At 42.5% G+C, this 26,529-nt stretch overlaps 1 protein-coding gene across 4 annotated transcripts in view; it reads left to right on the top strand.

Annotated features, from left to right (window-relative positions):
* Window positions 1-563: 563 nt before the first annotated feature.
* Window positions 564-26,529, top strand: part of HIPK3 (homeodomain interacting protein kinase 3) — a 65,739-nt gene continuing 39,773 nt past the window's right edge. For 2 of the 4 annotated variants that reach the window (XM_033062589.2, XM_033062592.2), the window contains exons 1-2: window positions 564-818; window positions 15,412-16,489. In XM_033062589.2, the coding sequence (XP_032918480.1) occupies window positions 15,414-16,489 (1,076 nt within the window). In that variant the 5' untranslated portion in view covers window positions 564-818; window positions 15,412-15,413. Of the gene's footprint in view, window positions 819-1,291; window positions 1,388-15,411; window positions 16,490-26,529 lie in introns of those variants that run through there. The other 2 variants (XM_033062591.2, XM_033062590.2) reach the window with 2 other exon arrangements.

The raw sequence follows: 26,529 nt of genomic DNA, 5'->3' as shown, positions 1-26,529 counted from the left end.
TCGTTGTGTACCTTAGCGATGTGTGAATGGTGATTGGGACGGCCAGCAAGGAATATTGGGGGGCGCCTCGGAGAGCCCTCCAGAGCACGGGGCTGCCTTCCTCCAGCTAGTGACAGACCGCGGCGGGCAGAGGAGCTGGAGCATCTTAAACTGCCCCCCAAGAACTGCTGGGTGGATCGAGCTGAGGTCGGAGCGGCTGCCAGGGGCGGTGAGGGCCACACGAGCGAGCGCTGCCGGCGGAGCGGGGCCGGGCGGGGAGCGCGCTCCGAGCGAGTGCTGCCGGCGGAGCGGGGCTGCGGCGCGCGGCGGGGCCGGGCGGGGGCGCTGCCGGCGCTGCCGGTGCCGCCGGGCCGGGCGGAGCGGGCGGGCGGGCGGCCGGAGCGCCCCGCAGGCTGCGCCCCGCGGGCCGGGCTGGGCGGGGGCCGGAGCGGGGCTCGGCCGGCGCCCCCTCCGCTGCGCTCGGCGGGGCCGCGGCCCGGCGCTCCGGGGCGATGGGCGGCGGCGGGCGCCGCTAGGCCGCCGCGGGCAGGGCGGAGGCGGGAGGAGGCGGAGGAGGCGGCGGCCGGGGGCGGGTTGGGTCCCTCCCCGGGAAGATGAGGCGGAGGCCCGGTCTGTCGAGCGGGCTGAGCTGGGGCTCTTCCCTCGCAGCCGCCAGGACAAGATGGCAGCGGCCGAGGCGGCGGCGGCGGCAGCAGCAGCAGCGGCGGGGCTGAGCGGCTGAGCCCGGCCGGAGCGGCGCTTCCCGGAGCGCTCCCGGACATGCCCAGGGCGGCGGCGGCAGCTGCAGCGCGGACGCCAGCGCGGCCCGACCCGTGAAGGTGAGCGACGAGCGGGGCCGGCCCCGGCGGGCGCGGAACGGCGCTGCCTCCGCCCGCGGCATTCGCGCTCTGCCCGCGGCAGGCTCCGGGGCAGCGCCGCCGGCCTGGCCGAGCGCGGAGCGGCCGGCGCCGCTTCCCCTCCCGCCGCCCTGCACGGTGCCTGCCCCGCCGCGTCCCCGAAGTTTCCCGTTCCTGGCGCGGCCGCCCCGGGAGCCGGGGCGAGGCCGGCGCCGCCCGGCGGGGGAGGCGTGTCCGCCCCTCGCCCGCTGCCCGCGGCGCTGCCCCGCTCCCCTCCGGGCGCGCCGCCTCCTCCCGCGCCTTGTATGGAGCGGCGGGGCCGCGGGGGGTCCCGGGGTGGCGCCGGGGCGCGGCCGCGGCTCCTCCCGCCCCGGGTGCCGCTCCCGCCCCGGGTGCCGCTCGGCCGCCGCCGCGCTGGCTCCTGGCAGTCCCGGCGGGACGCGACCCTCGCCCGCTGAGCGCCGCGGAGAGACCGCGCTGGGGCGGCAAATGGTGCCCAGGGCCGCTGTCACTAACAGCAACGGGAAGGGAAGTGGACGCGTTAGAATTTGGTCAGTGCCCAAGAACGAGCTGTGTGAGAGCAGGAGGGTTTGTTTGCAGGAGGCTTGTTTTTAATGGTTGCGGCAGGGATTGTGCGGGGTTTGTTCTGGATCCGTCGTGGTGTCGATTGTAAAGCTGGCAGGTGCGTTTGCGTGTGTTTGACGCGGTAGGAAATAGCGATGAGTTTGTAAAAATTATTTTTATTTAAATCAAGCCCTCAGTCGTGAGTGCTCTGTGCTTACACGTATGTAGTGAAGAGCTTTCTTTTGAGGCTACACTTTTGTTACTAACTGTTGCATCTGACTTAAAATGTCAGAAACTGCCATTGTTTCCTTTTTTGTTAACTTAGTTTGTAGGACTCCAGGGCTTGGCTTGCCAGACATTATGTGGCGCTCTGATGGTTTTGCACCTTCCTGCTTGTTTATTGCCTTGTTTAGTTCAGTTATTTTAGTGCCTTTACATTTTGGGGAAATACGGTACTATGAGCCACGATTGCATTAGGTAAAGCTGCAGTTGGTGGTAACAATGCGTGTTTCGGTGATTATTTATTTTCCACCCGGTATTACCTCCCCATGGCATCGCTTGCAAAAAGTTTGGGCTCTGTCTGATGCCACACCAAGTAGGAAAGCTCGGACTTTCTGACATAATAATTCCATAACAGACTTAATTTGCTGGAGCGTTCTATAAACTAAGTTTAAAATACACTCAGCAACTGTCTAACAAGTGTGGCAGCCAGCAGCGAGATTAATTAAGCACCTGGAAAATAGGTCAATACTGTATTACGGAGCGGCGTGGTGAGATGGCAAATAAATAGAGCAAAGTGTTAAGGCGGGCTTAGCGGGGGAAAATGATCCCGCTTTATCTGCGCTGCCGCGGACCTTTTATGGTAGCGCGCACTGAGAGGATGCTCGCAGCCCTGCGAGACGGGCTCGGGCTTTTCCCTCCCTCCACTTGCTCCTGGGGGCTTCTCTTGGAGCTGCTGGCTCAGGGTGTGGCAGCGTTTGTGCTTGGAAATGATTTTTTTTTTTTTTCCCCGTGGATAAATTTGGCTGGGTGTTCTAATTCCCATTGCGGTGTGCGGCCCTCCGGGCTTGGGGATGGTTTGTAATTGGACGGGTTCCATGAGCTGGAATAAAGTTTCATTGAAAAATTGCTCGGGAAGCTGTCCCTGCCCTGGGGTCTCTGCGGTGCTTGTGATTTTTCTTTGTTTCAGGGTTTTTTTTTTTTGTGTGTGTGTTTGCACGTTTCCTCCCTCCTCTCTTTCAAACAACTACCTACAGAAACAGGGAAATGAGACCGGCTCCTGCATAACAAGATAGCCGAGACAAAGGCTGGGTGTGGGGAGGAAGGCTGAGCTCCCAACTCATCCCACAGAACTAACTGATAGAAATACTGGAATTTGCATGAGCTGCTTTTCTCGTTGTGTCCTCCAGTTTGTAGCAGCTGCTTCCAAACAAATGTTGTTTTGGAGGTGATTTTTCCAAAAGCATCTCTCTGTCGGATTGATGCATCTGAGCAGCACTTTCAGAGGCAGAGGGCTGGGTAGCTCACCAGCCCCTGGGGGAAAACAGAATTAACTGTGCTTAATTCTTGTGAAAACCCCAATCCAAAGGTGCAGGAATGTCAGGCTGTGTTTTTCCAAGCTCACGTGTTTAGGTGTATATACCCCTCTTTGTATACTATTTCAAGGGATTGCACACTTCCTGCTTTTAGAATAGTTCTCTTTTTACCTCTATAGGTTCTCTTTCTTGTATTTTCTCTTTTGCCAGTGTGCTAAACAGGGCAACAAAGGCCCTTTTGACAAAGCAGTTTTGAAATGGGAATTTTGTAGTTGGCTTTCTTGTGTGTGAGGGGGGAGAAGAGCAGCGTTGGTAATGGGAACAACACTGTCATTTGAGGCTGAACGTGTGTTTTGGAGGAATGTTAAATACAGATGGAGAAACTGCTTTTAGTGGAGCTAAATTTTGCTGTTGCAGTGTGGGGTGTTGTGGCAGACGAGTGCTGAACAATTCCTGCAGGCAGTGTCGCTTTCTGCACAAAACTTTGGGGGATAAAGCAGAGGACAGAGAGGCCTTCTTATATATTTTTTTTTTATTAGATCAGCCTCGGCTTTTCTGAATATATAAAATTATTTCATCTGATCTGCAGAAGCATTGCGGCTGAATTAAATTGCTCTGACTGGCAGAAGTAGGAGTTGGGCAGAGCAGGCCTGATAATCACCTGGTGGTCCTTGGTCCAGGGAAGAAGAAATGTGGAAGCAGCATGGTGGTGCTACCAACATTCCTGTCACAAGTTTGCTGTTGAATATTGTGAAATAGTATCCACCTTTCAGACTTCAAAAAAGCTTTGTTGGTAGCATTTTGTGTTTTCCCAAAAATACTCGGTTTCTTGAGATCCCTTCAGTGACAGTCGGAGATGGAGTAGAAATTAATGTATTATTTTTAATAACTCTTGAAAGAAAAGCTCATTATTTTGTGTAAGTATAGGATGGGACTTTAGGTATCTGAAGCTGTGTTTCAGAGCCCTGGCTGGGCTAAGCACAACCCCAAACATGGGGAAAGGAGCGAGGATGAGCACTGAGCATGTTTGAGAGCACTGCTGTGTGTGCAGTGCCCCTGAACTGACTGTGGAACTCTATTGAAAGCAACCTAAAATAACTGATGCTCTGATATGGGTTAGTAATGGCTTACCTTTTCTGACTTGCACAGGCAGTGAACAGCCTCTGTTTAACCTGAAATAACCTATAATGAAGGATAAAGCCTGGAAAATCCTGTTACCTGGTCTTGGCTTCCCCCGCCCCCCTTTAGAGACTGTTTTAATTTAGAACCTCTCTCTCTCTTTTACAGAATTTTAGAGAAATTGTCGCTTTGTTTTTCTTCAGAGTCACTGGGCTTTGAGTGACAGGTTAGCAGGGGAACAACATGTAGTTGTGAAAGTGGATTTTAGTTGCTGACTTTATTTGATAAAGTAGTGTTTCCTACAGGCTAAGTTCTTCCCCAAACCCCCCCCCAGTTCTTCAGTTGTTTTATTTCAGTGTAGTGAGTGTTGAAAAAGATGGCAGGAGCTGGTGTGAGTCTTGGTTTTAGGTGCAGTTTGGGGATAATATTTGTAAAGTTTTGCAGTATTTTTTTCATGGTATATCACTTTTTTTTGCCATATAGCATCTTAATGCTCCATTTCACTTTTGAGAGTGGGTAACTTCCTGACAAGAGGGAGTTAATCTCTGGTGTAGCAGTTGGGCTTAGAAAAAGAAGAAGAGCCAAATAACTGAACTGGTTTTTAAGCAAGTCAACTCAAGTAGTTTAGTTTTGTTTTTTTCTTTTTTTCTTATGCTGAGCCTTGGATTCAGTGTAATTTCAAAATACCTCTCTATTTATTTTATCTCGTATTTATTTTATCTACTTTATCTATTTATTAGTTCTAGCATTACGTAAACTTTTTGTACAGTCTTTTTTTTACATATATCTTCAGAAAAATATTGTAAAATTATTCTTTTCTGTGAGTAAGAAACAGAATCCTTTTTTCCACTTTTCTCCTGCTCTCTTATGTTCTGCAGTATAACAGGAAAATGATAAGTTTGAGTTCCAGAGTTCCAAAGCAGCAATAAAATAAGATGCAGTCAAACATCCAAAGACAAAACAGACATAAGAAATATTTTCCTATCTTTTAGGATGATCAAAGCTACAGCAACTCCCAATATTAAAAAAGTAATTGGATTCTGATGTGCAGAGAACTCTTTTTGCATGTTAGGAGGGGCACTCCCATCAAAAAAGCTATCTTTAAAATCAGTAATTTTAAACTTATGCTTTTTATTCTTGCTGAAATAATGTAACAGTTCCAGAAAACTTTTTAGTGCTTTTTATAGCACATTACAAATGAAGTACAAATAACATTTTTAATGTAAAAAGTTGGTTATTGTCAAATGAAAGTCTGCTTTTATTTGTGTGAACATCACTTGCTGGATACATATGGTGCTGTAGTAACCACTTTAGAATAAGTGCTAAGGAAAACTTCTGGTCAGAAAAGCTTAGGTTTTGATACCTGTGCTGAGTCCCATAAAAGAGGAGGTTTTGGAGATGATAGGAGATGCCCATGGCCATTTTTCCAGGCCTGTTGGATTTCATAATCCACTGATCTGAGTGTCTTGTGCTCTCCTCTTCTGGAGGCTGAGCTGCTCTGGGTCACCATGCTCCACTCTGCTGTTCTTTGTGTGACCAGGACACCAAACTTCCAGAGAACTTAAATTGCTGGGTGAGGCAAGATTTTTATCACAAAGCTTGCCTTGGGACAAGCAGCCACCAGTACCTGAGAAAACCTGCTTTGGGTTATTTTTGGAGTTTTGCTCGACTCTAGGTTGTGAACTGAGATCTCCTCGCCTTGTGCTGACCTCATCTTGCAGTGGTGACGTGAGATGGCAAAACTGATCCCTGGGAAGGAAAAAAAATGTCAGGAGAGCAACTTCAGCTGGGATTGCAATAACTGGTGCAGCTGTGCTTTGTGTGGGGCTGGAGTGTCTTCATTGCAAAGATGTTTGCTGCTTTTATTAGCATGTCCAGATCCCTCCAGACCTGCTCCCTGGGGTCTCTGACATCTGCACCTCTCCCTGTTGCTGCTGGAATGGACTGAAACAAGAAGAGCCTGCCTGCAGAGAGCACCTAGTGCAGCCTCAAGGGCTGGATGAGGAAGCTCACCTATAAAGGCAAAAATGCAGAGGGAAAGCTACTCCAATAAAGATAATCACTAGAAAGTTTATAAGAAGTTTTTCTTACTGGTGATCTAAGCTCCCTCTGGAAGACACGAATAACCACTAGTATCAGGTATCCATAAAAATATTTATGGATATTTGCACAATTTTTACACAATTATTTACACAATTACATTTATTTACACAATTGTTTTCTAAAGCTTTATTAATTTACTTTTGCAAAAGTGATTTGCTTTTTCATATGTAGATAGAATAAACGTTTCTTCTCTTGTGTTTCCACGGTCTCAACATGCTTACTGCTTTGTTTTGGTCCTTTGTCAGCATTTAAAAAAAATGCTACATGAACTGTTACCAAATTCCACTAATTTAAGTAAAATATCTTAATTTTTCCCCCTCTTTTCTATGGTGCAGAGTTGTTTTTTGTTAGCAAAGCTTAGACAATTTCCAGGAGGATTTGTAGTTGTTTCTTGTAAGATGCCTTTCTGCCTTTTTGATTGAAGCTGTTGATGTGCATCATTGTCTTGTCAACATCTTCCTTCTTGTGTTTTTCCTAGAAACTTTGGTCATCTGCTACTTCTTACCCATTTCCTGTCAACTCTTCCTTTTTTGTTGTTGTTGGTTTTGTTTTGTTTTTAGCTATTGGACTTGGTTGCTTATCTACAATCTGTGTTGGTTGAGAGGTTTCTTCCCACAGTTTCTTTTTGAAGATTTGTGAATTAGTTGGTATTCAACCTAATAAGAGTGGATTGCTTTCATGAGATACTAAAAAGTAATTTTAATAACTTTTCTTTATGGCTTTTGCAGCGATGCTGTGAGCTGGCTTCTTCCTTTGGGCTGTGTCAGCTCTGAGCCCAGCAAGGGGACATGGTGCAGAGTTGTCCCAAGAAATACTTTGGGAACTGTTTGTGATAAATGCTGTCTGAGGCTAAATGTGTTTTTGAAACTCTGTCTTAGAGGTGTCTAAACATTCTTTTGAAGATTAAAACAAGAGTGGCTGTTAAAAAGTTTATTTATCCTACAAGTGGAAAGATTATTAAACATGAAAGGGAATACAACAGTGAAAAAATGGATGCACATTTATCAGTGTTATTATGGCCCCCAGGTAGTGGGTCATATGCTGCACATAATCTTGCCTTTCTTTTCACATGCTTTCTGGGTAGTTAAATCAATAAGTTCCTTTGTATACGGGAGGGGGAGAAATTTCTTGCCCTGGTGGCTTTGGGAAACATTATAATATGGGTTATTACAGTTATTGATTCATTAGGAGGCAGAAGGCAGATCCTTCTGTGAGAGAGAATGGATTTCTAATGCACTGATATTTACCTGTAGGAAATACTGCTTTCTCCCCATCCTTACAAAGCTGAAAGTGGTAAATGCCTTTTCCCTCTATTTTTTCTTTACCTTTCTGCATATGCCATGTCCAATTTATACAGCTGAAAATTTTTGGTAAACAGCCAATGCTATTTGCATGATGATGTTGCTTACAAGGAAAAAAAAACACCTGTTGTATAAAAGCAGAATATTCTATCTACTTTTATATAACAGATTTTTATTATGGGAAAAATACTGGGACTTCATAGAGGTTTTGGGGTTTTTTCTGTGTATGTATAAAAATACCTTCCAAACATGTGCTTACTCTGTGTGTGTGTGTTTACCTCAGTCTGTATATGCTTGAAAGTTGTTACTGGATGTAGCTGGGGCAACTGATCTGAAAACTGCAGCAGAAGTAATCTATCAAGATAAGTATGTTGGATTAGATGCCTTAATTATTTTACAGTTAAATCAGTTTTAAAAGCAAATAAAGGGTGAAGTTCTTATTTACTCTTGGCATTTTTATTGCAGAGAAAGTTGAATATGCTCTAGGTGTGCTGTCATGACAACCCAGTAACCACTTGATAATGACATTCTTGCTGGTCTTCTTGGAAGAGGGATTGATTTTTCCATGTATTTGGGCAAAGATTTAACTCCAATATTATTTAGTACCAGGTACTTCTCAATGTGTAGGAAACAATTTTATTCACCTCCTTGGTACAGGAGAGCCTGATTTGCAAATTTTTGCATTGCATGTCATGCTCTATGAGCTCAACAGGTTTTTTGTGTGTGCTGCTGCAGGCTTAATGTCCTGTGGGGAGAGCAGGAATTTTGTGGTGGTGTTGTTGGTTTTTTGTTTTGGTTGCTTGTTTGTTTTCGTTTGGGGTTTGTTTGTTTTTTGTCCAGGTGAAAATCTTTTTTAGTGAGAGGAAGAAAGATAATTTTGGATGAATTTCCTCCTCATGGAGTAGTTGAGAGGACTTGATGAACTCTATGTAAGTAGAACCCTCTTCATGTGCATGCAGACATTCTGTGAAGGTGGAGTGGCAACAAACATCTAACTGTATATTCCTACAGGAGCTGTGTTTGATATTATCTAAAGCTATTCTAAAATGAAACTTCTAAATAAATAGCTTAGCTGGGCTGGTCCATTTGTAGTTCTAACAAAAGCCCAGCATTCTAAAAAATGCAAAATTAGACAATTGCATAAAAATAAAATGATTGGAAATAAGAAAGGACTAAGGAGGATTTTTTTTTTTAAAATACACTGGCATTTGAACACATGATATACCAACAGGCAGTTTGAGCTAATCCTGCCTATCACATTTTATTTTTGCTTTAGGGAAGGTGGCAAAATCTTTAGGAAATACTTAGGGCAATGGGAAAAGTGTCCTACCTCTCTGCTTGCCCTGGTCCCTCCTGCTGCACTGGGGAGTGGCAGACAGGAGCAGTAGTTTAGTTCTAGTTTTTAGAGCTAGTTTTGGTTCTTTAGTAGTTTAATAGAATAGACCCTTCAGCACTACTGTCATGCAGAAGGTGTGGGCTCTCCTAAGCCCCACTGCTAGGGACTTTTATTTGAGTGTGCCTGCTGTTTCCAGGTTCAAAAAGAATTAATCTTCTAAAAGAAGAGATTAGGCTGGCTGGTTGAAATGTGCTGTTTGTGTTGATGGTGGCACATTCTGATTTGGAGGGCATGTTCTCACTGGGGGTGATGGCCAATACTGCACTGCTTGTGTGCTTGCTTTCCAGTTGCACAGCAGCAGCTTGCCCAGAAGAAAAAAGAAATGCTTCAAGTATTGTTTCATTTATCTTTTCAGCTATGATTGCAGTCATATTGGTATCACAAGATTTAGCTTTTGATATTTGTGGAAAATATGAATAAAGCAATTGTATTCTGGAGTACTGCTACTGGCAGCGTTGAGTCATAGCAGTTCACTCTGATATTTTATGTAAAGTATGTTTGTGCTCAGTGTATGGCGTCAGTTCTGTTTCCAAGTATCCAGACAATGCTGCAATTGAGGCTGGCTTGTTTCCCACTTAAACCAACTGATATTTTCAATTTCTGCTATCAGTGCAACATTGGTGGGGTCTGATTAAATGTATCTCCACTATTGCACAGACCTAAGCCAGCTCTGTAACATTTTTTTCGGTGGTTAGTAACTAAGTTCTACAAGGACAGAATTGGATCATTGTATCATTTGCTTCCCACTGAAACTCACTAAAGCTTGGAACCAACCTTTGGCCTTTCAGCCTGGACCTGTGCAGGACTGAGGTTTCATGTGGGGCAAAGGCTGCCTGGGCTCATCTGAATGCTCCAAAATCCCTGAGCTCTGAAATGCGTGTTTTGACCAAGAATTGTAATGATTTATTTTGTCATTTTTTAAAAAAACCCTGAGCTCTGAAATGCAAGAATGGTAATGATTTCTTTTGTCATTTAACTGCATTTCTGTTTGCTACCCCAGAACTGGGTGTTGGTCTCTTTGGTGAGGTGTCATCAGCATCACCCAGTTCTCTATGGGGGAGTATGTGTGAATTTTGTGTCCAGAATTGCCTCTATGGTTGTGTGAGGAAACCATTTATACATATATATATGTATATGTGTACACACACATATATATACACATACTTCCTCCTCTGCCCTGCTCTGTCCCTTCTGTGGGTCACAGATGTGCTCACAGAGCTGGTTTGGAGGTGGCCAGAGGCTGGCACTCCCTGGGCTTTTGTTTCTGGACACTTCACGCTCTCTGTGGATATGTTTTCCTTTATAAATTGCATGAAACCTCAATTGCCAGTGCTTTGTTATTAATTGTACAGCTGGAGTGAGGGAATTCCTCAGGGTGAACAGGTCATGGGGTATGCAAGTACTTGCATCAGTACAGCTTGTTCAGCTACGTATCCAAAATAAACAATAGCACAGAGGTGCTGCTACTACTGCTAATAAACTTTCATCTGTGTGGAAAGAGAGGACAACTAAATCAGCTTTGTATTTGCTAAATAACTTGAGAAGTTGGGTGGCACCTAATATAAAGAGAACAATTGTTCTACCTGGAAAAAATGTCAGTTAGTACCCGTACAGTGTTTCCAAAGTGATGCATAATGTAAACAAAACATTTCCTAAGTGCCACTGCTCAAATTGTGCATTTGCTGGGAGTTACTGAGCGTTTAGAAAGCTGCACTGCGAGAAGATGAGAGAGTTTTGGAACTGGTTTTTGCCCACGGAGGCCTGAAAGAAGTTGGAAAGCAGGTTTTCTTGGGTTACACTGTTGTTAGGTGAATTGGGAATTTACTACACCAGGACCAGCATGGTGAGTGCACTGCTCGGGGCAGGTGGAAGGAGCTCTGTATTTTGCAAAGGAATTAAGGGAGCAGTGTGGCAATTTTTCCTGAGCTCCCCTGGCTTATGAACCAGTGGCCTTATTAACCAGTTACTTTGCCACACACCTCCCTCACTCAGTCATGTGGAAATGTCAGTGTACAGTTAATTATTAATGGTGGTCAGGCCTGGAACAGCCTGTGCTGCTTCAGGTTGTCACAGTCTGCCAAATCAGTTGTGTTCCTGAGTTTGCCTAGAACTGCCCCAGAAGGCTGGAGATGTGATTTTGAGAAGTAAAGAGCATTGTTGCACTTAGGTGAACATTAGCAAGATGTTAACTAGAGGTGCCTCATTTTGCTGAGACACATCTGCATGGTTTACTGCTCAGTTTTCATAGAGAGGAGCTTGGCTGGGGGGGACAAACTGAAGTCCCTCCTACTCACTGGCATTACTTTTTGAAAATATATTTGTTAATTTATTTAAAGGAATAAACAATGAATTTACTTAGTTGAAATATGTTTGCTTCATTACTTTGTTCATACTTTTTTCAGAAGCGCAGATTTCAGTCTTAATTCTGGTCAGAAGTGACATGTTTTGTATAGTTTTATGTTTAATAAGCCAAGTTTTCCCAGTTCTCTGCTTCAAAGCAAGAAGGCTCTTTCCTTTGGAGGAAGCCTTTCTAGAGATGGTTACAGATGGTTGGGAGGTGTTTTGGGACAGCCTTTTACACATTCCCTGCAGTATTCACTAGCAGTGAGGTGGGATGCAGCAACCTCCAGCTGCAGAATGCAAACTGGACAACTCCAGAGCCAAATTCAGCCTGTGCGTACAGCCCAGGAGCAGTCACTGTGCTGGAGTGAAGTTGTTGCACTTGGGGAAGGAGAAGAGGGCTTAAAAAATGTGTGGGAGAATGGACAACTTCTCTGAGACTGAAAGTCAAATGGGAAGTTACTCAAGTAGCCAGAGGCTACCTGTGGCACTGTCACCTGGAAATTGCACTTTTCAGTCCTCCTGATGCTTTTATTTACTCTGCTTTGGTTTGTATCCTGGAGGGGTGTTGTAGTGCACACATCTGGTTTTTATTTTAATACAAATTTAACTGGAAGATGTGTACCAGTTGCTTATGTGTGTAACCTCCCTGAAATGAGCACAGAAGATTTTTCTTTCCTTTAGCACATCCCTCTCATTCTGCTGCTGGGCTTGTTAATGTAGATGTAGTCTGACCAGCTTCAGTTTGTATGAGGAAGCAGGAACAGTCTCATTAAGAAGTATGCAGAAAGATGTATGAACTCAGTGAAATGTTTTGTGATGGGGAAAAGAATGATGCACTCTCTCCTAGCGTAAAATGTGCTGTGTATTTTTTTTTTTTTCTGGGAGTCTTGGTTTAAAAAAAAAGGGGCAACAAAAAACCTGCAACACAATAACTCTTTATTCTTTCAGGTGTAGCTATCCATAGGATTGTATCATAATCCAAATACCTAAAAATAGTTTAAAAAAAAAAAGCTTATGAACCCAGTAAGAAAAACAGAAGCAAAAAACCAAACCATCCCCAACCACAAAAAATCCCACAACCCCAAACCAACAAACAACTCCTTACAACACAGCTGTGCTGGTATAGTAGAGGGTGTTGTGGTATTTTCCCTTCCTCTTCAAGGTTTGCTGTGCAGCTCTGTTGTCTGTGGGGATTTATTTTCATCTGGATGGGGGGAAATCACTTCTGTTTATCAACTTAGCTCCTCAAAGTAAAGGTCTCCAGCAGCTGGTCATATTGGATAGTTCCATGCTGTTCTGATGGATTTCATTGCATATATGTTGGGTAGAGTGTGCTTCTGTCTGACATGCCTTCTGAGCCCTGTGAGTGTGTGGCAGAGGTCTTTAAGGTGTAGGATGCTGCAGAGTTTTGTGTTCCTGTTTCACAAGAACACCTTATTCACTGGTTATGTGAAGGTACTGTAGCTTCTCCAAATGATACTGGCATTTAGAAGTGTATGTTTAGAAAAGGATAAGCAAAATGATGGGAGTAATGAAGAAATGTTTAGGAGAAGGTAAGGAATTAGATGATTGTACTATTAGATGAATGTAGTCTAGTTTTGTGTAGAGTAAAATTTTATTTTATTAGTTCGGTCTGTCATGATTGTATCAAAGGTTGTTCTTCCAGGATATGTTATCTCTTCTATTAAGTGCTCAATTTTCTTTTTGTTAGGGTTTTTTTTTGAGTTGCTAAAAATGTTCTTGTAATAACTCAGTAAACATTTCTTATCTGAGAGCTGAGCTGTTACTGTGGTCGGAGTTCAGGGTCATGGAGTTCGGCCTGTGAGAAAAACGCTAACCCCAAAAGATGATAGCCTAGTTTTTCTTATCTAGCTGAAATGAATGCTGAAGAGAAAGCTGGGACTGTGTTCCTCCAGACCTTCTGGACTGGTTTGAACAGCATGAGCTATAGAAAATGTACATGTTTTTAAATGCCAGTGGTACTCACAGGCTCAGGTGAGGATGTCCTGTCTTCTGAAAACATCTTTAATTTCAGTGTAGTTTTTTCAAAGTAGTTGTTATCATCATCATCTAGTGCCCTCCCCTTTGCTGACATGCTTACCCAGGCAAATACCTTCTCCAGTAGCTGAATGGAGCAGGATTTTTGCTGTTAGGTCACAGCAGATCCAGGGCAGATGGAGCTGCTGCAGCTTGGCATTCTCACCTGTGGGCCAGGTGTCCACACTCCCTCCTGCTTGGAAGTGCAGGGGACCTGTTCCTGCCCAGCATTTAGATTTGTATGTGAGTCAGGAAAGTGATTCTGGTCACCTGAACCCCCCTGTCAGCAAACTGGGATAACACACATTTCTTTGAAGTGTTTTTTGTGTTTAAATATTCTACTTATTTCATGTACATGTGTGTCAAAAAGTAGGGGGATTGTGATGAAAAAGCAAGCAGAGTACTATTTAGTGGGAACCTCGAGAAGGTTTTAAGAAGAAAACTCCCAAGTATAATTTTGATATTTTAGTGTCTTTGGCAGGTGTGATATTTGAGTAATCCCAGAACTGGAGGAATGATAAGGTGCTGATAGAAGGTTTGGCTTGGCCTGAACTGGTGCAGGTGCCACTGGAAGCTCCAGAGAGGCTTGGATGTTTGTGTTTTTTGGGACAGGCAGTGAGGGCTGATTTTTGGATATCTAAATTATGTGATCAGTGTAAGTGATTTATTTAGATATAATTATGATAGAAAAGGCAATAGTCAGTGCTCATGCACTTATAATGAGGCACATTATTTAACAGAGAAGTCAAGAGCTTGGGGAATTTTCTCCTGTGTTTTGAAGTTAATAGTTGGTGCTAAATCCTTGGTGTGCAGCAGGAGGCCAGTGGCAGTCCCATCATGTTTGGTGGTGGAAGAGCCCAGCTGCTGCCTGGTTCCTGGCTGTCTCCAGCTCTTTACACGTCTGGCTCTAAGAAAACAGCTTTGGGAAGGAGAGGGCTTTGAAGTTTTCTTCTGCAGCTGGCACAAAACCCATTAGAGGATTCTAAACTGAGGTGTTGGTATGATTATTTTAATTGCTCTTAAGATAGTTAAATGTTCATTTGCATAAATCAAATCACAGCTTCAGAATAATTATGCTGTGCTTTTGGTTAGTTTTCATTTGATCAGAGTCACTGCAATGTCTAGCTCAAGTTTTATGTGAGTCATCTGCAATTTAAATGCCTATTACCAGAATTTTCATGTGCTTGGTATGATTAAGTGATCTAATTAAGGTATTATTGGTACTGAATTTGTCTCTGGGAGCTGATCAGAGTGGTATAAACTATAACTTCCCTGAAACCTTGTGGTTACACTGGGGTCCATCCAGAGCCTTTTTCTTAGTATTTAGCTTAACTACACGACAGACAAGTTTAAGGCTGGTGTTTCACAGGTCTGGAAGGGAACACTGGGTCAGTGCATAGAGGACACCTGGGAGGTCAACTCAGTGCCTTTATTCCCATGATTCTGTCACTGAATTTCTGCAGTGGGGTGGAACAGAGCTCGGGGAGAGCACCTGCCTTTGGTGAATGGATTAGGTTACTGTACATCGTAAGTTACTGGAACCTTGTCGTTGTTTATGTGTACATACCCATGCCCCCTAAGCTATTTTGGGCCCCATCACATGGCTTGCTCACTTTCATTTTCATCCCAGTGAAATTCTTTGATCTGTGGCAGTTGTGACATTTGTCTGTTCTCGGAAGCCTGATGGTGTTTACAAGGAATAGGTTGGATACCTTGTGTAACAGGTAGCACTGGCTCACAAGTAAGAACTTCTGAGTTATGTCATCACTGCTAAACATTTGAATTTGGTTTTTCAGTTGTGTTACTGAACACTGTGCTACTTTTGTGTGTAGAAATGGTGGGAGGTTTTAAATGAAAGTTGAGTTTAACAGCGCAAAGGTAGGACCCCCACTTGAAAAATGCGATGTAGTGCTCTGCTGCAGCCTATCTCAGTCCTGTGCAACTAGCTAAAGCACTTATCTGCAGTAACCTGCTGCTGCGAAAGTCCTTCTGTGGGCACTGGTGAAGCGTGAGGGCCTTGTTCTGGCCACAAGAAACTAAATAGCAAACAACTTTAGACCAGCTCATTTGGAGAGCATAGTTGTGTCCTGATTTTTCTTTTTGAAGTAGCAGCTTCTGGAGAACTTGGGAATGTGCATAATTTTCACTTGTTTTTGTCTTTTTCTCTCCCCCTGTAGGTATGGCCTCACAAGTCTTGGTCTATCCACCGTATGTTTATCAAACCCAGTCAAGTGCCTTTTGTAGTGTGAAGAAACTCAAACTAGAACCAAGCAGTTGTGTGTACCACGAAAGAACCTTCCCGCAAATCTATGTGAACGGTAAAAACTTTGGAATTTCTCCCCACAGGGTTAGTACTTTCTTTCAGACTAAAAACCCATTCGATAGACCTCAAGGACAGAGCTTTTGGTTGCAGTCAAATGCTGTTGCTTTAAAAAATACTGCAGGTGCTACAAAAGCGTTGGCAGCGTGGGCGCAGCAACCTCAGCTGGAGGCGCCCGGGACACAAGGAAGGCGGTCGGATATCCTGGAGGGAGCCCAGCGATGTGGATTGAAGCGTAAGAGCGAGGAGCTGGAGAACCAGAGCAGCACGATGCAGATCGTGGACGAGCTGTCCATCCTGCCTGCCATGCTGCAGACCAGCGTGGGCAACCCGGTGACCGTGGTGGCCTCCAAGCAGAGCGGGGGCAGCGGGGATGGAGATTACCAGCTAGTGCAGCACGAGGTGTTGTGCTCGGTGAAAAACACCTACGAGGTCCTGGACTTCCTGGGACGAGGCACCTTTGGACAAGTAGTGAAGTGCTGGAAAAGGGGGACGAACGAGATCGTGGCCATCAAAATCTTGAAGAACCATCCTTCGTACGTGCGCCAAGGGCAAATAGAAGTGAGCATCTTAGCGAGGCTGAGCACTGAAAATGCTGATGAGTTTAACTTTGTGAGAGCCTATGAATGCTTTCAGCATCGTAACCATACTTGTCTGGTTTTTGAGATGTTGGAACAGAACTTGTACGACTTCCTGAAACAAAACAAGTTCAGCCCTCTGCAGCTGAAAGTAATAAGGCCTATTCTGCAACAGGTGGCCACTGCACTGAAAAAACTAAAAAGTCTGGGTTTAATCCATGCTGACCTCAAACCAGAGAACATTATGTTGGTGGATCCCGTTCGGCAGCCTTACCGGGTCAAAGTCATAGACTTTGGGTCTGCCAGCCATGTATCAAAGACTATTTGTTCAACTTATTTACAATCTCGGTATTACAGGTAGGTGTCTTTTATTTTGGTTTTTTACCTGTTGTGTAACAAGGTTTCAGCATTTCTTTAATGGCTTAAATAATTACTCCTCCAGGTAACTGGTAAGAATAATTTGAAAACCTAAAGCCATCTATGGAATGTGAAAATTATGTAGTTGGTTGCCATTTTGGATGTGAATACTTGCTTTGAATGTTTTTATATGGAAGTATGTTTTGCGTTGCTCTCTGAAGTCATCCCATGCTGTTATTTTGAGACCTCTGCAACTGTTCAAAAGGAAAAGGAAAAAAATTCTTTCACTTGCTTTTTTAGGATGTCTTTCCAGCCTTCCTAGCATGATGGGTTTTTTTCCTGTAAGCAGCTGGACAGTGTACTAGAAGTGCCATGTTTCTACATCCTCTTGCCAAAGATTATGTAAATGCCTCTGTTTTTCTCCAGCACTTGTAAATATTTTCCCTAGTTCTTAGAAACTCCATTCTGACTGAGTGCCTTCAGCAGCTGTGGAGTTCAGTAAACTTCTGGAGTTAGGGAGTGATGGGATGCTTAAATGTTTAGGGTGATACCAGCAGGGCATTTAAAGTGATTTTGGTATATTCTACCAAATATACCAAAGATAGTTTTGTTTAGTTATTTTTTAAAGCTTTCTTTGAATAGTTACCCAATCTGCCTGACATGTAAAAATTATCAATATTTAGTCCTTTTGTTTTTCTTATAAGCTAAACTTGTCTTGATTGAAGATCTTTTTCAGTTTTGCTTTGCATCATGGGCAGTAGTGCTGTGTATTGCCAGTCTGCCAATTCAGTAAGAAGCTGGTAAACTAGGACAATGAGTACTTTGAAGAAAATTTTAAATGTTTTACAGCTTTTCATGCTGGAAATGAAAACTTCTGCAGTGCAATTCTAGGCTTGATGAAATTAGTGATTGGAGTTCATGCCAGAGGAATCTATTTTGTGACTGTAGCTTGTAAACAGGAATGCTTCATGTGCAGTGCTCACATAGAATATTCTAATTCATCACCTGCACTCTCTATTACTTAATTGCAAACTGCAGCAGAGGATTTAAAAACTACACGAAGTTCATCAACAGAAAACTAAATTGGGAAACTTAAATTATGGATTGATGCATGTTCACATTATACAAAAATATATACGAGAGGGAGTGAGAAATGAAGTAAATTGGGAGTTCATTTTGGTGTAAAAGCTGTACAAACACTACTTAAGATACTGTGGTTCAGGACAAATCAGGCCAGGCTGATGGCAGGAATTGTGAGAGGCTCTAGACAAGTGCAAAAGTCTTACCTTCAGGTGGTCTGTACAGAATCATAATCTAGCAGATACTCAAGATGCATGGTCTGAGAATGCTTCCCTACCTATTTTGACTTTTTTATTTATTGAAGCAATTACAGATTATTGTGAGCTATTGCCATTTTCCCCTTCTTTCTCCCCAAGAACCTGGGTGGTCCTATTGTAGTACTTCAGCCTCAACCAACTACTCAGCTTTTTTTTTTTTTTCTCTGTTTCAGATGGCTCAATAGACAAGATATTGTTGTTTTTTAGCTGCCTACATAAAAATGTAGTACTGTAGTTCTGTTTTACTTGGCTTGATGTTGCTTTGCAGCTCTCAGTAGAATTCTGGCATGTTTATGGGGATGGGCATGTCCATTGCTGGCAGGATCAGCCTGCAGCTCCTTGGCATTTTGGATGCTTGTATTGCACTCAAGTGTGAGTAAGTGGGGTTCCCTGTGGATGTTTATTCAACAATATCATCCCCCAAGAATAAGATAAGAATTGTGGGTACATACTTGTTTTGCCTCAATGATATTGAATGATATGGACTCAAATGGCACGTGCACCTGAAATTTCCTGGTTATTGAGTTATGCTTAAGTCCTTTGTAAAGAAATACTCAAACTTCAGTAGATCATATTCTTTGTTCTTTATAGTTTTATAATCCTTCCATAAAGTGGCATCTAAGTCAGTACTGTTTGAAAATCAAGAGGACATAAAGAGGAGAAAAATGGTTAGGGTCCATCTACTTGAATTTTTTTAACATAAATATCGGTTGAGATAATTTTGAAAAAAAACCAAATAATTATACTTCAAAATTATTTCCAACAAAAGTTTTTGCTTCTGAACAAGTTTTCACCATGCTGGATTTCATCGTGAATGCATGGCTCTCTACCAGTTGTGTGATTCAAACTGACTTTGTGTAGCCTGGCAGTTCCTCAAAATTTCTTTTTGTTCCATTGGAACATTTACTAGTGTAAATAATATAAAAATATAGGGATTTGATTAAAAAAGTTTTAAAATAGATGATACTGGGGAAATTTGAAGTGAAAAGTCTTAGAGAAGAACAAGAAGGGCCTTCAGAGAATTTTAAGAATCTTATTTTAAGAGAGATTGTGCTTTTGTCAATCAAGTAAGGAGCACTTATATATAAAATATAACTGTACTTAAATGCTTTTTGTATTAGAAGAACCTGGTAGTGATAGTGTAGGTTTGACTGTTTGACTATGACATGTTGAAACAAGTTTTACAAAACTGAATTGTTGTTGTTTGGTGTTGTTTTTTTTTTTTTTTCCCAGTCTGATCATTGCTTCTGTTTTTTTGTTCCTGTGACCATAGGGAACTAATGATTGTGAGAATGAAGTGTTTAGAATGAAACCCCACAAGTCCAGTGTTAGGGTGTTTATTTTGAATTCTAATGTCACTATTTTGCATTTGTCAGAGGAAGTGAGTAATGAGTTGGAAAAATGAGTAATAAGAGGATTAGGACTTAAGGAGGGAAACATAATGTAGGCAGGTGAATGGATAATGGGCTGAGTTACCTTAGCCTACAGCAGAAGGAGAGGTGAGTTGATGATGATTGTTTGAGTTATTAGGGTACTTTTGTATGAGGAGAGGTCCTAAACAAGTGAGACTGATTGAATTTTAAAAGGGTAGAAGCTAGCAGAAAAATGGAGACTGTATGGAGCCATAATGACTTGTTTCCCTGTTGCTGTTTCAGCTTTGTCAAGCAAAGAGAAAATAAGAAAATGGTTAAAAGAAGTATGAAAAATAGATTTTGACATTTTGTTACCTTTTGGAAGCTCCTTGTTGTACTGCTAGAAATTTTTGAGTATGGGTGTGAATGAATAGCTACAATACACTGTCTGAAGTCACAGATTATTTTATTTGTTTTAAAGATCAGATGTTATTCTCAATGCTCTTTTCCCTGAAAGGCAGTGTCTGTGCTTACGTGCTCTTTTTATGCTGGTCTGGATTTTAATAGCTGTGGACTAGAGAGATCTGGTATTTGAAGCCCTTTTCTGCTTCTGGCCTCACACGTTAAGACTGCTGATCTTTTATGAGTGATCTAAGGAGGTGAATAACTAAGCAGTGTGTACATTTTCAAAAGAAAATACCCTTACATACAGCATAGGTGATCAGGCTTTTGTCATTTATGGAAATGGTGTGAGAAGTGTGTTGCTGTCCTTTGTGCCCCAAACCATGAAAAGGGGAGTGTTGCATCCCAAATGGAAAGCAGGCTGTGGAGGAGGAGAATCAGAACATCTGCTTCTAAGTCTGGTCTCTTGTGCTCATCTGGGGAGGCAGAAAGTTTTCCCAGGGTGTTTCTCTCTGGAAGTCATTTTCCTTTGTTTTGCCTCTTTGCTGAGGTGAGATGCATTTGGGAAAGCACGTGTGAGAAGAGAGGCTTCCAAAAGGCTGTGGGCAATGGGCAGCAGCCTCCAAGAGGAGTAGGCTGAAATGGTCAGGGTGGTGCTGCCCATCTGCTTCAGGGAGCCAGGTCACCTTCCCTTCTGTTGCCATGGGAAGCAGTGGCCTTCTCAGTGTATTGCATTCAGAGCTGACTCTTCAGTGAATTACCACCTAATTTTTTTTTCAAGGGGAATCACCTTCGTATTGATTTAATTTGGGTTGTCTTCCTAAGGGGATTTTGAAAATGACTCTCTAGTAAACCTTACCAAACTCATCATTCATAAAACCCTTTAATATTGTGGATCTGCCAGCAGTCATTGCAGGCGTGGGAGTGAGCATGCTACTTCACTGCAGCACAGCCCCCAAAGGGAGTTGAACACTGGCTCATCATCAGCTCTTGTAGCTGCCTCCACGGTTATTTCACCTCCTGTCTCCAAAGAAAACATCATCATCTTTGTGCAGTGTCAGATTATATTGCTGGTAGAGTGCAGCTGGAAGCTTGACTGAAAATATGGTTTGGTTTCCCGTCCAAAGGATGTTCCTTTGGCATCCAGAGGTCTGCAGAAAAATTGTTGTTTAGCACAGCCAAATTAATTGGGAAAACAAAGTGAGTGGGAAGCAATGTAACTGATCTCCAGATTAAACTGGGCACCAGTAGGCTGGTGGGCAGCTGCAGTGATGTGGCAGGATGGAAGGTGTCTGGTCAGTAAGAGATGCTCGTAGCCCAGAAATGTTTTTCTGTTCCACTGGTGACAGCAGTAAGATATGATCCTGGGTATTCAGCAGTGCACTCATAAGGAAAAGCAAGTGATGTGAGTAGATGCACTCAGTGCAGTCACCCCATTCCAGAACTGGACAGTGATATTCTCCCTCCAGCCTTCCAACTAAGGGTAGTTGCTAATCAACAGGCTCGTTCCAGACAAAATGCCAAATGTCAATAGTGTTGCAACAGAGCTCAGAGAGATGGAAAAATTGCTGTTGGATGTGTTCCTGGTGGATGAGAGCAGGCTTTTCCCCCTCTCCTTCTCTTACTGTCCTCTCCCATGAAGATCAGAGAGGACAGAGGAAAAGTGATAATAATTGTGTTCTGTGGTCATGACACTGTTTTCACTTGCCCAGTCAGTCCTGCTCAAAGAGCAATTTGGCCTGATATGGGCTCTTCTGTTTTAAAGGGTTTTGGAAGAAGAATAAAGTGGTTGAGCTGTGTGGTTTAATTACTACCCATGGGCTGGACTCTGTGCATGCTCTGAGGCTGTTGCAGCAGGACAGCTTTTTATTTATGACTTTTGCAGCTTCATGCTAAGTTTCAGAATAAACCACCATCAGCTTATGCTGGCTTTCCCCCCCTCAAATTTACGCAATTTACTTGAGTTATTGTTCTCCTTTCTTACATGCATTCTTTCATAGCCATAAATTCCCAGAGAGGCTTGTTTTCTCCCTGGCCTTTGTAACTTTGTTAGATGTGGTCCTTGTCACTCCAGGGACTCCTGAGAACATAGGGTGACAGTGACTCTCCCTGGAGTGGGTTTTGGGAATTGAATGTTTTCTCTCTGTAGGTTGGGGTTGTCAGCAGGATGGGTTGTTGTGACTCAGTGACACAACCCTTGCATTTGAGTAACTTGAGGATTACCTTCTCCTAATATCAGATCAGCATACAACTTCTGCATGTTTAAAATAGAATTTAAAAACTTGTATACAAATAAGCATTTCTCTCAATACAGCTTTTCTTTAAAGCAGTGAGCAAGGGGAGAAGTTGTGCAAAACTGACATCTTGGAAAGCAGCTGCCTTTTCAAGTTCACCCATTGCTGTTGCATACTTGAAGCTTCTAAATGAGCTTTATCTAGAGTGGGGTGTCTTGGGGCTTTTTCTCCTTTCACGATGCCTAAAATTCTTGCTCAGTATTTATTAAATTTTGGGGTTGGTATGTTTAAATAAGAAGCAAAGCTCTGTTAACCAATTGATTTTTCTGTCAGTTTGGGAAGCGCGGTGCGAAGAACAAGCTAAAAATGCCTCTGTAAACAACTTACACTTCAACATGCTAGCAGATGTTATTCTATCACTTTGAACTGTGCATCACTGAAGTGTATTGGGATATCTTAAAATAGTCAGGGGTGGTGGCCAGGAACGGTAGACTTCTATAGATGGTGAGGCTGTTTTGCTGCTGCAGTGAAATAAGCCAGAAGTACATGCTGCTGAGGTCGTTGGCTTGCTCAAGGTCAGCTTGTTCAAAGTCAGCTGCTCTGCTGTGAGCATGGTTACTGTCAGTGCTGTATGTAAGAGAGTCCTGATAATGTAAGGAATTGCTGTTACCAGTGAATTGGGACACTTAACAATTTTTTCCCCGCTCTCTTTAAAGTCGCAGAGCTGCGGCTGCTGGTTTATTTCCTTATCTGAGCAAACGGAACTTAATGTCAAGATAAGCTTTTGTGGCTTGTGTCTGTGAACAAATTGTTTTATTGATTTGGCAAGACTTTGTTTGTACTTTTTGCATTCTGTCCATTAATTGTTTTATTGAATTCCCGTTTTAAACTCCTCCTTGATGATTAATAGGACCTAACGAAAACTATTATGGGTACCATCCAGGAGTGGCAATCTTAGCTCATCATAACTTCATGTTTATCTAGCTATTTGATAGCAAATGTATTTTCAATTCTCTCATTATTTTCTACTCAACATAACATAATGTGGTCTCTAATACCTTATTATTCTCTGTTCACAGAAGCAGAAAACAAGAGTAGATTATTTTATAATGGTATGGGGTTTTGGTTTCATGTTTGGGATTTTCTTTCTAAATTCTGTGGAAAAGAATGTTAAGGTTACTGTAATTTTGCAAGGTGTTTTTTAAAATCCCCTCTGAAGATCCAGAGGGGATGGGAGTGGATGAAATGGCATCCAGCCTTCATGTTGGGTTTTTTCCTGAGCTAGGAATTTTTTGAGCAACATAATCTGGGATAACACATGAAGCATTTGAAGGTACCATGTACCTGCTAGAGATTCTAGTAATGTCAGCCCAGATTTCAAGTTAATCATGATGACTGGAGCAACAGTGTAAATCAGAGTTCAGATGAGAGTTCTTCTAGTCTTTAGGTTACTTCAGTTGAACAGAAGGGAAATTCTTTCATGATTTTCAAGGCAAAAGAGCTCTTGGTTCTTGCTATATTTCATTTTTGCTGAGATTGAATGATAGACCTGTTTGTCGCGGCTAAAGTTTTGGGAAGCAGCTTTTATTTTTCACACATTAAAATAGATCTGCTGAAATGTGATGAATGTGATCTTTTTTTTTTTCTTCACTGCACTGATATTTAAGTCCCAAAGATCCGCTCACCGTACGTCTGTGCGTGCGCGAGCGTGGCTGTATCAGATATCTCAGCTGCAGAAAAGATCAGTGCTAGCTGCAGTGCTGTATTTGTAAATATTGTGACAAATTGCTCCCACTGGGCCTTTCTTGCAAATGTGGCTGTGCATTCCTGCTGTAGTACTAGAGCTGAATAAACGTGATGGAAAGGCAAGCCTCTGCACCAGCCCCTGACATCCCTGGCTTCAAGAGAGAGGTGTTTTGTGGGTGAAGGCTCCTTCTGCATCCATGGCATCCACCAGGAGTGAAGAGGATGGAGCAGACATGTGGGAAGGCTGTTGAGTGGAAAATCAAGTGCAGATCGATATGTGAGCATGTTTAGGACACTTAACACTCACGTGGACTCAGACCAAAACCAGCAGTAAAATGCTAGGGAGTTAAAAAGCAAAACACTGGCAAGGGAAGAAGCCTCTTGTGAATTCAGGCACTGATTAGAAAGTGGTATGGTGTCTAGGATAAAAATATCTATTTGGGATGTAATTAGGTAAAATTCAAGTTTGTATGAAAATAAATTGCCTGAAATATGTGGACTGTTAGATTTTATACTGTGTATTTGAAGGTCCTAGGTCCTATAGTGCTGGCTAATGTTTTCAAGGGTTTTTTTGCTTCTCTTTTGTTTGGACTGTTAATAAAACACCTTCTAACTAGTGAAATGGGATTAGAGGGCTGGGAGGAACAAGCCAAAAGCATTTCACAGATAAGATTTTCAAGCAGTTGCATTTTGAGACTATGATGTTACCTTAAGAACTTTCCCCCTTTCTAAATACCAAGGATATTTCAGTTGTCCCAGAACACTGCAGCAGTCTCTCACAAAATATCATCTCTTTATGTGGTTACTTTTTTTCAGAATTGCACTGTTGAATTTTCGTCAGTATTTTGAATGCCTTCTTGCATGTTTTTGAGAATGATAGTCTTACCCTAGTAGTGAATCTTTAAGTATTCAAAATGTTTAAACCACCCAATACTTCATGATGAAATCTTTCACAAGAGTACACTTTATTGTTTCAAGTGTAGTGCACAAAACACTATTTTAATGTTAGAGATTCAAAATTAATTTTAAATATATTTTAATTGCCCAAAATGGATTCTAGGAATTGAATTGAAACAGATTTTACCATTATTGTTGTTACTTTCTTTCAATAAAAGATAATTCCCTGATAACTTTCAAACATGTGCACTTTGTGGCTTCTTTGAAAAACTGCTGGCATCACCTCCCTTATGTACAAGGCTTTTGTATAAATATAACACTATGGAAAGCTTTTGTACTACTTCTTATTATTGTTTTATCAACTGAAAAGCTGTTAGGGTGTGCTGTAGGTCATAGATCAGTAATAGCACTTGAAACTTGCCGAAAAGATATGATGGCAAAAGCTGTGTTCACACTAACAGTATTTGGGTGTTGTTCTTGGTGCCTTTTTTTTTGAACCCCAGTTAATATTTAAATTTTTCTCTCTTTCACAGCTTGCCATCCAGTCAAGATCTAGTTTGTTTGTTTTAATATAAATTATGCTGTATGTCTGTACATATTTTGTTGAGTCTTTTTAATACCTTGAGGTATTCTTCAAGAATACAAAGAATACAATGATGCGGGTTAAACACCCCCACCTCTCTCAGCTGCTCCTTATAGGATTTATGTTCCAGACCCTTCACCAGCTTTGCTGCCTTTGTCTGGACACACTCCTCTGTCATGCTGGCTCAGCACTGTGTGGAGATGCAGCTGGTTTTGGACACTTCACCTCTCTGGAAAAGTAGCTAGAAGTAAGCAGAGGGCCTCAGCATTTTCAGTGACAAGAGCTGGAAAGTAGAACAGGAGGATATAATTTGTAGATTATATGGTATGGCTGCTGACTGCTTTGGTTTTCCTATAGCCTTGAATTATTTCAACAGTTTCCAGTAAGAAAGTAAATTGAAAGCTTTCCTGTGCACACAGAGGAGCTGGGACAGCTCTGTAGTGGTCTGTGACTGTGCTGTCTAACTTCTACAGAGAGGCACTAAAAAAAGTGCAGCGCTTAAACTGATCCTCAGGTTTACTTCTGCTGCTTTTTAACTGGTCTCTTGGCCCTGCCATGAACTGTGAGTCTTTTCTCACTCAATTGCCAGTGATCTGTTTTTTTTTCTGACCAAGACCACTTCTATCCCCAGTGTTGTCTCACTTTATGTAATTTTCCTATTTGCTGTAGTATTTAATATAGGCAGTATTGTTTAGCTGCTAAAAGCCTACCAAAAAAAGACTTAGTAAACTGACTGATATTTAACAAGGGAAAAACCCTGCAACCCTGCAGGGTGTTACATAGCAGGATAATTAGGAATTAGCTTGTGTCATTAGTGCCCCAGTACTCCACCCTGCCTGTGGAATGACTGTCCCACAGGGATGGTTGCTGGTGGAATGGTGCCATGTGCCGTTTGGGATGTTCAATTTGTAGCCATGTCGTTGCCTTCCTTAAAGAACAACCTCAGGATTGCCCAAGACAAATTAGTGCTAATTTTGTTCCATTTAATCTCTCTACACACCACTTCTTCTGAGGTTATGATTATTAAGCATTTACCTATATAAAGCACCTTTTCTTCTTCGTGTGTGTCTGTAGCATCATTATTAGACTGTGTAAAATATCATCCAATGACTCCCCACTGACTCTAACATAGAAATATCTGATATAAAATTAAAAGAGACATCCCCAAACTTAGTCTAATATTTAATTTATTAAATTGGATGGATGCCCATCCATGGTTTCCTGTTCTGCTGGTATTTTGTAACACTTCAGCATTTTCATTCTGTGTATCCAGAGGACTGAGCTTGTGTGAGACCACTGACTCTCTCTTGAAATAATACCCCTTCAACCACTTTGTTAACCACTGTTAATATTCCCCCAAGATACAGAATCTGGATCCATGTAAGCATTTCAAAGAAGGTGGTGTTACCTGAATCTGGAATGCCAAATGCATGACAACAACCTCAGCCCTTCCTTCTTCTTTACTGACACAATGAAAATTCTGATAGAA

This window comes from Catharus ustulatus, chromosome 6 (assembly GCF_009819885.2).
Source record: "Catharus ustulatus isolate bCatUst1 chromosome 6, bCatUst1.pri.v2, whole genome shotgun sequence".
Lineage (NCBI taxonomy): Eukaryota > Metazoa > Chordata > Aves > Passeriformes > Turdidae > Catharus > Catharus ustulatus.
Note: the sequence above shows the minus strand (reverse complement) of the source record. Positions and strands in the feature narration are given on the sequence as shown.